Raw genomic sequence first — 16,189 nt, forward strand, 5'->3', positions numbered from 1 at the left:
GAAATGGAGATCCACCAGGCCTCCGAGTATTCGGGACTGGTCTAATAGATTGGAACACTATAGGGTCATGGATGAGATGCACCTGTCAACCACAGACTCGTTTGAAATGTATTATGCTATCTGGGGCCCATGGCTAAACCTTTTAGACTCTCCTGAGTCCCCGATCTCAAATTTGACTGATTGAGTGGTTTTGTTCCCACTTTTGCACCCGAAGATTGGCTTGATTAGGTGGCCCATCTGGATTTGTGTTGTACCAGGCAGATTCACAACCTACTAGGCTAACAGAGCTTTAAACTAAATTGAAGTTTTAAGTGAGGATTTTTTGCTACATCCCCTCCCCCAAATGTGATTTCCCCTTCCCTTCTTTCCCTTTGTCTTTGTCTGTATGTTGTTCGTAATAATGTTACTAGTAGATTTGTGTATGGTATGGCATATCTCTTTTACAGGTCTTTGAGTACATTTTTGGACTGGAGCCAGGATGTCATTCTTTCTGTATCAACAGCCTACCATGAAAAGTTGTTGATTGTGCATCTATAACCTGTCTGTGTTTACAAAAACACAATAAAAATTTAATTAAAAAAAAAAACAACCCACCATGTAGTATTGCCATTGCTTTTATTGTGTGCCTGCGGTATTGAGGTAGGGGGCTGGGGGTTCCTTGGTCTCCCTCTGGTGTCACTGATAAAGGACATTACCCAACGAAGAGCCTACTAAATTTGACCAAGGTGGAGACACTGCGCTAATAGATATTCAAGGTGAGAGGATATTCTGCGCTGCCAGGCACAGTGAGAAAGGGGGTGTTACAGTTACTACGGTGGAAGCGGCAGGATTGGGAGAGGAAGTGAATGTGGTGAGTGGAGGAGAGAGGAGTTACACCTAGTAAGCAGACTTGTGGGACAGAGAAAAGAATAATGTTGTCAACGGACAGAGAGTGGAGGGCAGATGAGGGGACACTGGAGGGCAAGAAGACGATAAGTTTGGTTTTAGACATAATCATTTTAAGAAGGCACTGGAACATCCAAGAGGAGATAGCAGATAGACAACTGGAGACATGAGAGAGGACAAGAAAGGAGAGTTAAATTTGGGTGTCATCGGAGTAAAGATGGTATTGGAGGGCAAAAGAGCTGGTGACATTAACCAAGGGAGGAAGTGTACAAGGTGAAGTGAGGGTGAGAATGGAGCTTTGGGTGATGCAGGTAACGGTAGATGGGGGAGGTGGAGTCAGGGGAGAGACAGAGATGGAGCGGTATAAAAGTTAGGAGGACATCAAGGAGAGGGCAGTGTCATGCAGGCCAACGGTGTGAAAGATTTGTATGAGCAGAGGGTGGTCAACAGAGTGGAAGGCAGTGGAAGTTTCCAGGAGGATGAGAAAGGAGAAATGACCCTTAGATTTTGTAGCAAGAAGATAGTGACCTTGGTAAGAGTAGTATCAACAGAGTGGATGGAGGGAGAAGTGGATCAAGGAGGGGATGGGAGGAGAGGAAGGTGCTGAGGCGGTTGTAGAAAAGCCACTTGAGAAGCTTGAAGGTGAAGAGGAGGAGATACTTACAAAGCCATTAGACTGTACTTTATTGAATCAAATATAAAACACTGCTACTAACATACAAATCTATTAACAAAACAGCAACAATAAACATCTCTACCCTTATCTAAAAACAGCCCCCAAATCGATTCCTCTACTCTGTCCAAGATCTGCGTCTCTCATCAACACTCATTACCTGGTTATAGGACATTTCTTGGACTGCTCCCACCCTCATATAACAAGACTTTCCGCATCCTCAAAATTTCCAGCATTCCCTGAAAATTCATCTCTGCAGCAAAAAATTCTTATCTGGGCAGCACGGTGGCTCAGTGGTTAGCACTTCTGCCTTACAACACTGGGGTCATGAGTTCGATTCCCGACCATGGCCTTATCTGTGAGGAGTTTGTATGTTCTCCCCGTGTTTGCGTGGTTTCCTCCCACACTCCAAAAAAACAACATACTGGTAGGGTAAGTGTGTGTGTGTAAGTGTGTGTGTGTGTGTGTATTTAGACTGTAAGCTCCAATGGGGCAGGGACTGATGTGAATGAGTTCTCTGTACAGCGCTGCGGAATTAGTGGCGCTATATAAATAAATGGTAATAATAATAATAAAATTATCAAACACCCAAACCACCATCTTACCCTCCCTGGGCTATCCTAGGTTATTACCACCCTCTACATTGAAAACTCACATTTATTTTCTTTTTTTAATCATACAACCTCTCACATATCCCCACGAAGCGCTGGAGCCTCATGTATCGAACTCCTATTGTCCTATAGATTGTAAACTTGTGGATCTGATTCATTAAGGAGCGTAACTGGCAGTTTTTTGCTTAAAGCGCATAATTGCTCTGCACATGCCCAGAACCAGACGATGCTCCAGTGAACGCACCAACTTTCAATTCATCTTAGAGCGCAAAAGACACTAACAGCCTAAGATTGCAGCAGGGAGGGAAAGGGGAGGGGACTGGGTGTTCGCTCGTAGTCAGTGTACAGTTAGGGCCAAGCTCGAGCGCAGCAGCAATGCCGGTTCCAGCTCCGGGCATCTCTCAGGTAGGTGATTTTTAGCTCCAGCTACAGGTCAGGTGTAAGTGCTGAGTGATAGTGAGGACGGCTGTGTATACTGCTAGAACATGTGTTTGTAATCAGGAATAACTGTAAAATGTGTTTTATGTACAATAGACATTAATTACATCCTTAAAATGTTTTTTCATGGTTAAATAAAACATAAAATAGTTTCATGTTTTGTCATTAAAGCTTAATGTGGCATTAATTGAATAGTTTGTTTTCCCTGTGCAATCTTTCGTGACTTTATATTCCACATATGTATTGGACGTACCCTGCAGTGTATTGTGTGTTAGAGCAGAGCGGACCTAGGCCCGTATTCATCACCAGACGTAACTTCACATCCGCTCCTTGTTGAATACAGACGTGTGTATGCCCGATGTACGTCTGTTGTTTTTCTTTAAACACGCACATTAGTTCAAATTGTGTGCCTTAATGAGTCAGGCCCAGTATGTTTCTATCCAAAAACACAGTATGCTGGTGCTTCATTCATAAATGTTTATAATAATATTAATAATAATAATAATAATAATAATAATAACAATGTAGCCACCTTCTGCCTCCTGCATAACAGAGGGACTATAAAGTTCTAGACGGTGCATATTAACTGGACACATTAAGCAAGAGGTAAAGAAACATTATATATATATATCGATGTCGTCTCTCTTCTAGTTGCAGCATTATCAGAGCCCGTAATGTATTATTTTCACATGTTATAATCTCACATTCGCCAAGTCCAGAAAGTCACCTGAGAACCAGGAATCTGACAGGTGATTGTGATTTTCCGTCATTGTCACCGGAACTATTTGTTACCTCTTCTGGCACAATGTAAGTTTGTCGCGCATGTTATTCCTTCAGTGCCTCCAACGGTTACTTTGTATTCTCAGGCTTGTGAAGTGCTGCAAGACATGAAGAGATTTTGCTCTCTGTGTCAGTGACCCTCCCCACACACTGATCCCCCTCCCCCAGCCTCAGTGCTTCCTCTGTGTCAGCTGCAGCCAGCAGGAAGAGAGGAGGAGAGAGAGGGGGACTGTTTACGTTCCTGTATACAGAGCTGCTGAGCCCATCTACTGGTAGCGGGGCCACAGGGGCCCCGGAAGGCCCCCTGAGACCAGCTGCGGAGCCCCTTTACTGAGCACCCCAGGATCTGTATCTTCTTCTCCTCACATGATATATTCTCTGCATTCACCTCTCCCCTCCCTGCTATTGGGTAAGAGATTGAATTGCCCCACCATTAACCCTTTCCTCTGTGTGTTTGAGCCGTGCACCTTACCCCCGGCCTGCAGCGCCTCCTGCCTGGGACTGCGGTGGGTGTGTCAGGAGATTGCTGATAGATTAGATGGGCAGCTTCATGTAAACCCCTCTGCAGCCTCTTCCAGGCTGTGACGGGCGGTTACCCCGGGTCTCCAGTGGCCCCTATAGTATAAGTACAAGAAACACAAGCGGAATATGCCAACAATGACTCTATAATCTTTATCCTAGTTATTACTGTATTATACTGTATAAGCCGGGGGTTACGTGGCTCCGATTTGTACTGTGCAGCAGTGTTAGATATTAGCAAATTATTTGGTAAATAGACCAAAAATGCTATTTTAGAAAATATGTAAAAGCTCTGATGAGAGGAATAAAACAACATTTTATTTCAGTAAAATGACATTTTACTGCGACTATGATTTATTTTAAAGTTATACTTTCACTTAAAAAATGCAATTGTCACGAGATTTGTTGCTCTGTCGCGTTGTTGTTATGTTGTCGTTATGTTGTGTTGTCGTTATGTTGTGTTGTCGTTATGTTGTGTTGTCATTATGTTGTGTTGTCGTTATGTTGTGTTGTACAAAGGTTTCCTTCCAGCAGTCAAACAAGTGTTTACAACCAAAGTATTTGTTGCTATGTGGTCTAAAAGGTTACTAAATAACTATGAAAGAATTGGCAAGTTTACCGTGAGAGATGTGTAAGATATTCACCAACAAAACAAACAAACGTCTTCTTTTATATATATAGAGAAGATATTGGAGATTAGTGTGAGGTTATAGTACAACATAGGTGTACTGCAGTATATATATATATATATACTTTGGGCATACAAGTGTTTGTACTTATAATAACAATATTTATATTGAAATTAAAGTGTATTATTGATGAACAATAACAGAACGATCTAGCCTTGACTGATGAATAAATACGAGGTTAGAACCTATGTGTGATTAAAAACATCTTAATTTACCAATAAACCCACGATGGTGCAGGAGCAGAGTGGGACGGACGCCAGTTTACGTAGCGCATCCTGCGTGAGATCGCTCTGCGCATGCCCAGAAAGCAGACTTGTGGAGGGAGGGGGGGATCTAATTTTAGCCGGGTGCAGTAAAGTCATATTTGTCATTCAGAAACACAATATACACCTGTTCAGTGGGATATATCTGCTACAGATGCTGAGGCGGATGCATTCTGAGATGTGCACGGATCTGTATATGAGAGGAGATACACTATTTTACATACTCCTTTATTAAGAGTAATTTACTCCCAAATTTACAACCAACTCTGCATCGGGCCCTATGTGGCTCATTAAGAGGTGGACCCACGTTCATTCAGAACATACGCAGGGAGATGAACAGTAGCCCCAGGCGTTACATGTATGTACAATATAATAATATAATGAGACGTCACGTAGTGTCTGCACAGTGTTATTGACAAATACTACAGTCACATTTTGAATATGAAATGTAATTAAACACAAACGCATGTACCTCCAATGTTTACCCCTTATATAATATAACTACGACACTAATAAATTACGTACTGTCAGCTGGAGATGTCAACGCACAAACAGCCAATCAGAAGTGTTTATATAGCGCTACTGCTCCAAATTATCATTTGTATGTTCTCCCCGTGTCTGCGTGGGTTTCCTCCGGGTGCTCCGGTTTCCCCCCACACTACAAAAACATACTGGTAGGTTAATTGGCTGATATCAAAATTAACGTGTGTGTGTGTGTGTGTGTGTGTGTGTGTGTGTGTGTGTGTGTGTGTGTGTGTGTGTGTGTGTGTGTGTGTGTGTGTGTGTGTGTGTGTGTGTGTGTGTGTGTGTGTGTGTGTGTGTGTGTGTGTGTGTGTGTGTGTGTGTGTGTGTGTGTGTGTGTGTGTGTGTGTGTGTGTGTGTGTGTGTGTGTGTGTGTGTTAGGGGAATTTAGACTGTAAGCCCCAATGGGGCAGGGACTGATGTGAGTGAGTTCTCTGTACAGCGCTGCGGAATTAGTGGCGCTATATAAATAAATGATGATGATGATGATTGTGTATCTGTGCACCGGGCCTCTGTTACAAGGAGATGCATTGTTATTATTAACATTTATTTTTATAGCAAAACAAACAAAATAATAAACTGAGACAGGATATTAACAGACAGACAAAGTGGTAAGAGGGCGCTGCTTACAATCTATGGGACAACAGGAGTTTGATACATGAGGTTAAATGTCACATAGAACATATTGGTTCAGTCAGATAACAATGGGAAAAAGTTGACAATGGGTCTATGTGATCCAGTCCGGGGTCAGAGAATTTTTGAATATGGAAGGAGAGTAAATGTAAGTTTGAGTGAACTGTATGGAGGGGCGGTAATCAGAAATAATAGCTCAGGATAGGGGGGTAATCAAGTAGAATAACCCAGGGGAGGGTAAGAGGGTGATTCTGGAGTTTGGTAATCTGCCTGAAGAGATGAATTTTCAGGGAACACTGGAAGGTTTGGAGGTTGGGGAAAGTCTTGTTGTACGAGGGCAGGAAGTTCACCCAGTGGGTGCAGCCTGAGAGAAGTCTGGGAACCGAGAATGAGAGCCAGAGGGTGGATATTGGGCAGAACAGGGGGTTTGTTAGTAGAAGTATTTTATATTTGATTCAATAAACTACAGGCAACCAATGTAGGGACTGACAGAGCAGAGCAGCAATAGAAGAAAGTTTTGCAAGGAAAATTAGTCTATTCCCTGCATTCAAGTGCGGGAGATTATGAGTACTTGGAACAAAGTTTTAGCAGTGTCTTGTGTGAGATACCTGTGTGTTCTGGAAATGTCTCTTATGTAACAGGATTTGGATACAGACTGGATGTGGGGAACATAGGACAGTTCTGAGTCAAGGATCCAGCTTGTGGGTTAGGGTTTATTGACGTGTGGTCACCTGATGGTGAGATAACAAGTAGTCAGCTTGAAAATATCCAATAATGCGGCCAACACAGATGGAGAGAGATCCAAATGGATAGATAAATGTGGGTATGATCCGCATAGAGATTAAACTGAAATTTAAAATAGCTTAATGGTTTTCCAAGATAAATGAATATAGATAGGGAAGAGCAGAGGACTGAGCCTTGTGGTCTCCAACTGAACGTAGAAGTGGAGAGGAGGTGAATCCACAGAAACAAACTGAAAGAGCCATTTTATAAGTAGGATGAGAACCAGGATAGGACAGTGCCCTGATGACCTATGGAAAGTAGCGTCTGTATGAGGAGAGAGTGGTCAACGGTGTCACATGCAGCAGAGAGGTCCAGGAGAATTATAAGTGGGTAGTGTCCTAGCTGATAGATTTAGCTGTGGTCAAATCATTGACCACCTTCGTCAGTGCAGTCTCTGTGGAGTGTTGGAAATAATCACCTTACCAAGGAGGGTCTAAGAGGGTGAGGGGAGTCTCTCGAGAGGGTCTGAGAGTTGAGAGATTTAATAGTATTCTGCAAGAGGGTTTGGGACAAAATTATTTTTTTAGGAGGTTTTGAGAAGAGATTTATTAAAGAGGCATTTGGAGTTAGAAGAATAACTGGATTTGACAGGTTGGAAATATGTTAGTTTAGCAGTGTCCGCAGCTTTCCGATAGGAATGGTAGATAGCAGTATATTTGAGAATTTATGACCAGTACAAAATTTACAACAATAACATTCTACTCTGTGGGTAGATGCTCTACCTAAGCTAGAGGTACAGAGGCACAAGCTTGAGGATATTGTTTGGCGTCCTAGATATGGAATTTTGCCTCTTGATGTCCCAGCCCCCTATACACATATACCCCATTCTATGAGTTTGGTGGCTATCAAGAAAGTGTTGGAAAAAGATAAAGATATCTCTATTCTAGATACCATTAATTTTATTCTTACTCATAATTATTTTTTATTCTAATACACTTTTTACTTACAGGTGTTGAGGATGGCCATGGGGACCAGGTTCGCCCCTAGCTACTCTAACCACTACATGGAAGAAATCAAAGACAGCCTCGTATGGGGGAGGGACTGTTCGGGGGGGACCTGGTCCTCTATGGCCATTTCATAGATGATCTTTTTATTATTTGGGATTGGGTGTGTGATTTAAATAATAATTCATTTAATTTGAAATTTACTCACTTGGTATAAACTATTTGAAAGCCTCAGGAATGTGGTTATGATGAGGCTGTATATTTGTAGGTGGACTGGATATACCTTCAAACCAATCATATATGTTGTAATGAGGGGAGTTACTGTCATTCTAATAGGTGTATGGATTATATTTATGTGGTACCATTTACGATACATATGAGCTAATTATAACTATTGATGCTCTGAACATGCTGTGAATTATTTTGCACTTCTAGAAAAGATATTGCCATATATTTACATCTGTATTTTAATAAGTTTTATATTTTCTGTTGCCAGAATAAATATTGTTTTATATGTTTCTTCAGTACCATAATCTGTTCCATATTTATTATTAATTTTTGGTCCCTTTTTCACTTTTCTTGCATATTTCTGCTGGTTAATAGAACATATATGATACTGAGATAAGTGATACAGTTATTATCTCTTTCAGCGGGACCTCCAGCATGCAGGAGATGTTATCTCAGGAGCACCCTTATCTTAGCACCATCAGAGATGCCCAGTCCTTCATCAATATGGACCCCAACTTATTACGTGAGTAGAGCAGACACTACGCCAATTACTGTCTGTGGAGGTTGTGATGAGGCACAAATTCTCCACCTATGTCAGAAGCGGCTGTTCTACATTACGCATCATTGTCCTCTGACAAAACAAAACCCAACAATAATAGACCTCCACTTTCTTGGTCCGAATACCAGTACCTAGACAGTATAAACCCCAGAGATTGGTAATTTATAACCAATAGTTGTTGTTTAAATGAAGAACAAGATAGGTTTCTGGTTCAATAAAACCAGTTTGTTCATTTTTATTTATTATTTATTTATTAACATGTAGGGAAGGAACAGAGTATTAGAACAAGACTGGATATTAAGACGCAGATAACGCACAGGTCAGAGGGGTCGAGTTAGGAAATATTATGAAGTATATTATATTGAATTCGGTAAAATACAGGCAACCAATGTAGGAATTTAGGGCCTGATTCATTAAGGAAAGTACAGCAAAAAATAGAGTAACTTTGCACCTGGGCAAAACCACATTTTATTGGAGGGGGAGGTAAATGTAAAATGTGGGGACAGATGTATAGTTGGGGTAGGACATGTCCTAGATCAACTTTACATTTCAGTGTACAAATAAAGCTATCAAGTATTTGTGTGTTACATGAAAAAGCAGCCAGTATTTATCTTATGTGCAAAATAAAAATCTAATTTGCACCCCTTGTATTGTAACATGGTTTCTCCAGGAGAAAATTTACTCATATTTTTGCCTTACTGTCCTTAATGAATCAGGTCCTTAGAGTGCGGTGCAGCCAATAGTCCAAAATCCTGGAGAGGCTCTTTTAGTGTTACTAAACAGAACAGCAGCAAGAAGCCCCTCTGTGACTGCATCATATGTCAGAAATCAGCCTTTAATGTCCCAAACGATGATCGCCTCATAGATATAGGACCAGCTGCTGAGGACCTGAGCAATCTCTTGGACTCAGAAGTCTCAAACAAAATACCATATATTTAAAGAGAGATAAACGGAAACATTTTGCATAAAACCTCTTTATTAATAAAAACAGTAAAAAGCTTCTGTCATAAGAAAGACGATACATAAAAATCTGTGGAAAGGTCCTGGGTACCTCTCACTTTCTTGATTTGAGTAACGGCCTTTAGATTTAGCACTGATCAAATCATTGACAACCTTAATCAGTGCAGTCTCTGTGGAATGCTGGGAACTAAAGCCTGAGTGAGTAGGGTCCAAATGTGGTGTGAGGAAAGAGTGTGAGGTGAGTGTAGCAAGTCTCTCAAGAAGCATGGAAGGCATGGTATCTGATGGTGATCAGTAATTGTAGATGGTTATCTTACATGGATCATACCACTCTCCTGTGAAGGAGGGAACTCTACATTGTAAAGTACTTTAATTTAAAGTCTGCAACACTAGAATATAAAGTCTTTCCTCGCAGGTTGTGCACAAACAGAAGCACAGGAATCCCAGCCACATGGACATACGTCTATACCTGAGACACTATATTCCCAGCTGGTTTAGCTGCACTGCAGTGCACAATAGCTTCCCCTGTCTGCCCACCACCTTCTCTCAGCTCCTCAGTGCAGGGGACAGAGGTACTCTCATCTCACAGACTAATCCTAGAGACCCTGCTGACCTCCAGAGAGATCGTCAGCGGTGCCACCTTCTACTCTCTGTCCTTCGTGTGCATCCAACACTACAACGTGGAGTGGGATGGCATCAAGCTGGCAGAAGCCCACTCTATATGTTACACCCTCCTTAGACATGAAGAAGCCAAAACACTATCATTATATGACCCCTTCTTCTTATGTTACAGGATTTCCTGAGGTTGTGTTAGAGAGAATTGAGATAAAGATAGAGGAAGACCCTTCAACAAACACAGATGGTGAGTGAATTACTAACCTGTAACACAGACTGTGAGGGAATTACTAACCTGTAACACAGACTGTGAGGGAATTACTGACCTGCGGAAGTTTGGTAGAAATTTTGGAATAAACCTTTTATTTCTGGCAGGTGAGGAAGACCAGGTAAAGGAGGCCCAAGAGATTAAGTCAGAAAAGGAAGCGTGGGTTACAGAGGATCATGAAGACCAGAAAAAGAATGACATTGAATTATTTCATGCCCGCGGTGAGTGTCCTGGTCCTACAATGAGCCAGGGACTAATGGGAAATATGTATTTCATGTAGCGCATGTAATGTTTAGAAAATTGAACATTCATTTCATGAGCCTTTCAGAGATGCTCTGCAGTGGAATCCTCATACAATTTATCATGAGAAATACTTCAAATAATAGTTTTGGCTGCATTTAGGAGGTGTGTGTGCTGGGGGTTAAAAATGTAGTGACCTTAAGCCGGGATCATTCTCCAACTCCTCAGTCCCAAACAAACCTGCCCATATATACAATACAGCGAGCATTCTAGTGATCCCTCTACAAAAGAGCGAGCATTCTAGTGATCCCTCTACAATACAGAGAGCATTCTAGTGATCCCTCTACAATACAGAGAGCATTCTAGTGATCCCTCTACAATACAGCCAGCATTCTAGTGATCCCTCTACAATACAGAGAGCATTCTAGTGATCTCTATTCCATACAGAGAGCATTATAGTGATCCCTATACAATACAGCCAGCATTTTAGTGATACCTATACAATACAGCAAGCATTCTAGTGATCTCTCTACAATACAGCGAGCATTCTAGTGATCCCTCTACAATACAGAGAGCATTCTAGTGATCTCTCTACAGTAGAGAGCATTCTAGTGATCTCTATTCAATAGAGAACATTCTTCTGATCCCTATACAATACAAAGAACATTCTTCTGATCCCTATACAATAGAGCTAGCATTCTAGTGATACCTATACAATGCATAGAGCATTCTAGTGATCCATATTCAATACAGAGAGCATTCTAGTGATTCATATACAATACATAGAACTTTCTAGTGATCCATATATAATGCAGAGAACATTCTAGTGATCTATTTTTACTATAGCGAACATTCTAGCGATCCCTACACAATACAGAAAGCATTCTAGTGATTCATATATAATACATAGAACATTCTAGTGATCCCTATGCAACACGTAGTTCATTCTAGTGATCCCTATACAATACAGAGAGCATTCTAGTGTTCACTATACAATACATTGTTATTGAGGGAGTGAGGGCAGATGTGAGTTATTGGGGAGAGAGGGGTGTATGTTATGGTGGGAGTGAGGGGGGTCTTATTGTGGGAATGAGTAATGTAGGTTAATTTGGGACTGAGGGGAGGTGCAAGTTATCGTGGGAATAAGGGGGTAGGTTATTTTAGGGGTGAGAGGGATATCAGTTATTGGGGACTGAGGATATTTGTAGTAGTAACTATATTTGTATCATCACAATAATTACTGATAATGAATGTTTCTTTGTCTTTTGTTCCCTTACATATAACATTACTGATCTGCTCTGTATATAACAGTATACAGAGGACGAGGAGGACGTGCTAGGAAACATTTTTATGGGGAGTCTGTACATGGAAAGTTGGGTCAGACACACAAATCCGGCTACAGCGGGTTATCCAGAGAGTTTGAGAGGGGCAGCGGGCACCATCGGGCAGGGCGGAGAAGGAGAGGCGGTTGGCACCAGTTTCTCTATAAGGATCGGCAGCAATTTGAGCGTAAGCTGAAGAAAGTGGATCTGACCTACGTGGAGGAGGAGAGGCAGAGAGGTCAGCGTTTCAGTGAGGAGGAGAACGAGGCTCTGGTATCGGGGGTACTCAGCTACTATAAGGAACTGTGCGGTCACTCCTCGCTCAAGGGCAGCGCCTCACAGAAACGACGCCTCTGGCAGGAGGTGGTAAATAAGGTCAATAGTGTAGGGACAACTTTTAGGACCATCGAAGTGTGCAAGAAGCGATACGGTGACTGCAGGCGGGCGGTGAAACAGAAGATGGCGGCTCTGGAGCACCAGGCCATGGGCCGGGGAGACCTTCAGGAGCAGATTAGGTTTAATAACTGGGAAGAAAACCTCAGGGAGAAGATCTGTTCCGTGGCAGTGAGTGGGATGCAGTACGTGTTGGATACCTGTGAGCCCTCTACCCTGGACCTCGGTGGTAAGAGAACAACATGTGCTATATGCATGAATATATAATGATATAAATACCTGATGCTTCATTATAACATAATGTATTACATGTAAAACGCGTCTGTAAAGACGTTAAAGCCTCATCAGCTGTACCGTCCGCTAATTACCGTCAGGGCTGTTACAGATTTTGGAGACTTCACGTCACCTATGTACTAATATTACATTATGAAAATACTTTATTTCTTCCAGACTGCAGTCCCGCAGAGACCACCGTGCGCCTGTCCTCCTCCTGGATGACCACCATTGACACCTCAGGTAAGAACGTCGATGTCATTATAGAGCGAATGCTAAACCCACGTAGTCCGAACTGCTCTGCATCACTGCTCCGGGTGGCAAATATGTTTTCATATCTGGATAGTATCAACATTAGCCACTTTTCATTTTATGCTGACATCATCTGGCTGATCTTTACGCCACCTCTTAAAATGGCTTTGGCTTAATTACTTTTTAATTTTCTGCTTCAAGTAATCTGGTAAATGCCAATTTTAATTGAAACGAGTTCTCTTATCGAGACTGTAACCCCTACATGGGTAATTATACCGCGCACAGAGGGGCACATTTAACAAATGACGGTATTGCACTATCGTGCACTTACCGTGTAATTAGGTGAAGGAAGTCTGCAATTGATATTTATGACAGCTCCGTTCGACTGTTCAATCTCCAAAACCATTAATTTTCGCTGCAGTTCGTTTTTTTCTAACAGTCACCATACAACAGTATGATGACTGCTCGGGGCCGGCATTTAACAAGTTCCGAAAAAACAAATTTTTCGGAAACTTGTAATGTAAATGTACAGCTGAAGCTGGCGTACATCATCAGAGCTGTAACATGTTCTTTTCTTCCTCGTTATGTCCAGCTCTGCTCCGGAGAGCAGAGCTGGACAGCGCATGTGTGGAGGGATCACATGATCCCTCCCTGTCACTCACAGCTCAGGGATCTGTGTGCGCATGTCCAGTTCTTGGAACTGGATATGCGCACTTGAAGAGTGAGAAGACCTGAAGACAGCGCTTCCGAAGAGGGGGGTAAGTATGTTTTTTTTTATCACTGAAACAGCAGTTTTTCGGAACTGCTGTTTCTGTGCAGGGCTGTACATAAATGTGAGAAGTAGTTCAATCCTTATCATTGCGATAAGGATTGAAAACTACTTTTCACTTTATGTGAATAATGATAAATGTGCCCCAGAGAACGTATCAGACGTAGTTTTGTGTAACCGCTCGGTGTGAGCGACTCAGGGGCTGTGCATGACACATCTTTGGATGCTATCAGATATTTGGTGCTTTCTGTACCTCTCCCCTCCCCCATGGACATTCCTTGCCACTAGGATAACAGGGAGACGGGAGGATAGAAAACACACAAGGAAGCGGGGAGACAAGAGGTTACATTGTACAAAGTGTTTCTATCATAGCGGCGAGAGCACAGCGGTTACTTCCTGCGACTCTTCCTCTGTGATTTTTCTAATTAATATCTGTATTCCGTGAAATGAACGTTGATTTAATCCTAATATCTTTTAGCTAATAGAATCTTTCTTCCAGTCACTCAGATCATCCAGCCACCGGCGAGCGAGCCTGTCTCAGACGGCGAAGAGGCGACGTCTCCACTCGACATCCAGCTTGTGAGTGAGTGGTCCGAGGAAGAAGCACCATGTACTCCAGCAGGTCCTGTTTATAGTGAGAGACCAGCTGCAGCTGAACCTCACCCACCCCACAAAACACCCGTCCCACCCGACATCAGTCAGTTTACAAGCGCACAGGAGCCACTGGGCGCTGACCAAAGTTATCTGCGGGTGCAGGAAGATTATAACAAGAGTCTTCGACACCTGAAACGGGCTCACAATATTGAATTGCACAAGTTACGTAAAAATGTGGTGGATGGCAATGCCAACATCGTGCAACACTTGGAGGGACTTGCCACGGAGGTTCGGGAATTAAACGCCCACGTGCGGCAGATACACATGAATCAGGCACATTTTAATCTCATGTTTCAGAACTATCTCAGTGACACCAAACAGTTTTACGGTGCTATGGTACAAGCCATGAAAACCCTACAACAACCTCCGGCCATAAGTCCGATGGTTTCAGCAGCGTCATCTCCCGTTCCGTCACCCAAACACCCGGCCAGGCAAACCACTCCAAACCCACTGCTACCAACAGCCATGTCTGAATTTACCGCCTTGTCCCCAGCAGGCTCCGCAGAACCTGCGTCCGCCTCCTCCACCGCCTCTGAGGTCTACACCAGCAGCCGCCATGCCAGGAAGCCAGTCTCCGCTTTCTCATCCAAGCTGCTAAAAAAATATTAAACGGTCAGGAAAACACTGGATGTGCGACAGGAAGGCCTCTTAGGCCATCTGTAAAATATTACTTTATTTATGATTATTTGGTAATTAATAATTTTATTGGCATCTGTGAACAAAAGGTTTTCTCAAAGTAACATAATTTATGTAATGTAACTGTAGTTCTGTTATGTGAATGTAATAAGGTCGTTACCTTGTTCTCAAGGTGTCACATGGTCCCGATGTAGCCGAGTCCTTGTCTTATTCACTGAAATTGTGGGCAGTACGGACCAGAACTCCTCCCTCTGACTGGCACATACGTGTCACATTCATGCCACATACACTGCTGTACATGTCAGTGGACATTTTGGGCCTGATTCATCAAGGAACGCAAAATGAACCTAGTGTGCGCTTTATTTTATTTTAAGTATTTGTCACCTGTTAATAATATAGTAATTAAGGAAAACATTGTTTCCCCCCTCCATGAAATACATTTATCAGAATGTTATTAATGTTTACTGTACATAACATGCATTTTTTTCAATCATGAGTCAGACACGTTGTAGCATCTAGCTGCACACACAGACGTCATCACTATCACTCGGCATTAACACCCGACCTGTATCTGGTGCAGGTGATAGGACAGAAAAACACGTACATGAGAGATGCCCAAAGCTTTGATCTGATGCTGCTGCTGCGCTCCAGCTTGGCACGTCCTGACCGTACACTGACTACGTGCATACACCCTTACTGTACACTGACTACGTGCATACATCCTTACTGTACCCTGACTACGTGCATACGCCCTTACTGTACACTGACTATGTGCATACATCCTTACTGTACCCTGACTACGTACATACGCCCTTACTGTACACTGACTACGTGCATACATCCTTACTGTACACTGACTACGTACATACGTCCTTACTGTACACTGACTACGTACATACGTCCTTACTGTACACTGACTACGTACATACGTCCTTACTGTACACTGACTACGTACATACGTCCTTACTGCACACTGACTACGTGCATACATCCTTACTGTACACTGACTACGTACATACGTCCTTACTGTACACTGACTACGTGCATACATCCTTACTGTACACTGACTACGTGCATACATCCTTACTGTACACTGACTACGTGCATACATCCTTACTGTACACTGACTACGTGCATACGCCCTTACTGTACACTGACTACGTACATACATCCTTACTGTACCCTGACTACGTGCATACATCCTTACTGTACACTGACTACGTACATACATCCTTACTGTACACTGACTACGTGCATACGTCCTTACTGTACACTGACTA

General features: G+C 42.6%; 1 protein-coding gene and 1 long non-coding RNA gene across 2 annotated transcripts; one reads left to right on the plus strand and one right to left on the minus strand.

The window, feature by feature from the left end:
* Nucleotides 1-3,070: 3,070 nt before the first annotated feature.
* On the minus strand, nt 3,071-3,990 carry LOC142159426 (uncharacterized). The gene is made up of 2 exons (XR_012692956.1): nt 3,860-3,990; nt 3,071-3,485 (listed from the first exon to the last, which is right to left on the minus strand). It is a non-coding gene; the product is annotated as an uncharacterized LOC142159426 (long non-coding RNA).
* Nucleotides 3,553-15,321, plus strand: LOC142159407 (uncharacterized). The gene is made up of 7 exons (XM_075214281.1): nt 3,553-3,796; nt 8,391-8,491; nt 10,281-10,349; nt 10,478-10,591; nt 11,922-12,554; nt 12,776-12,841; nt 14,119-15,321. The coding sequence occupies exons 2-7, from the start codon at nt 8,404-8,406 to the stop codon at nt 14,880-14,882; spliced, it is 1,734 nt and encodes a 577-aa protein (XP_075070382.1). The 5' UTR covers nt 3,553-3,796; nt 8,391-8,403; the 3' UTR covers nt 14,883-15,321.
* The last annotated feature ends 868 nt before the right edge of the window (nt 15,322-16,189 follow it).

The sequence above is a fragment of the Mixophyes fleayi genome, chromosome 5 (assembly GCF_038048845.1).
Source record: "Mixophyes fleayi isolate aMixFle1 chromosome 5, aMixFle1.hap1, whole genome shotgun sequence".
Lineage (NCBI taxonomy): Eukaryota > Metazoa > Chordata > Amphibia > Anura > Limnodynastidae > Mixophyes > Mixophyes fleayi.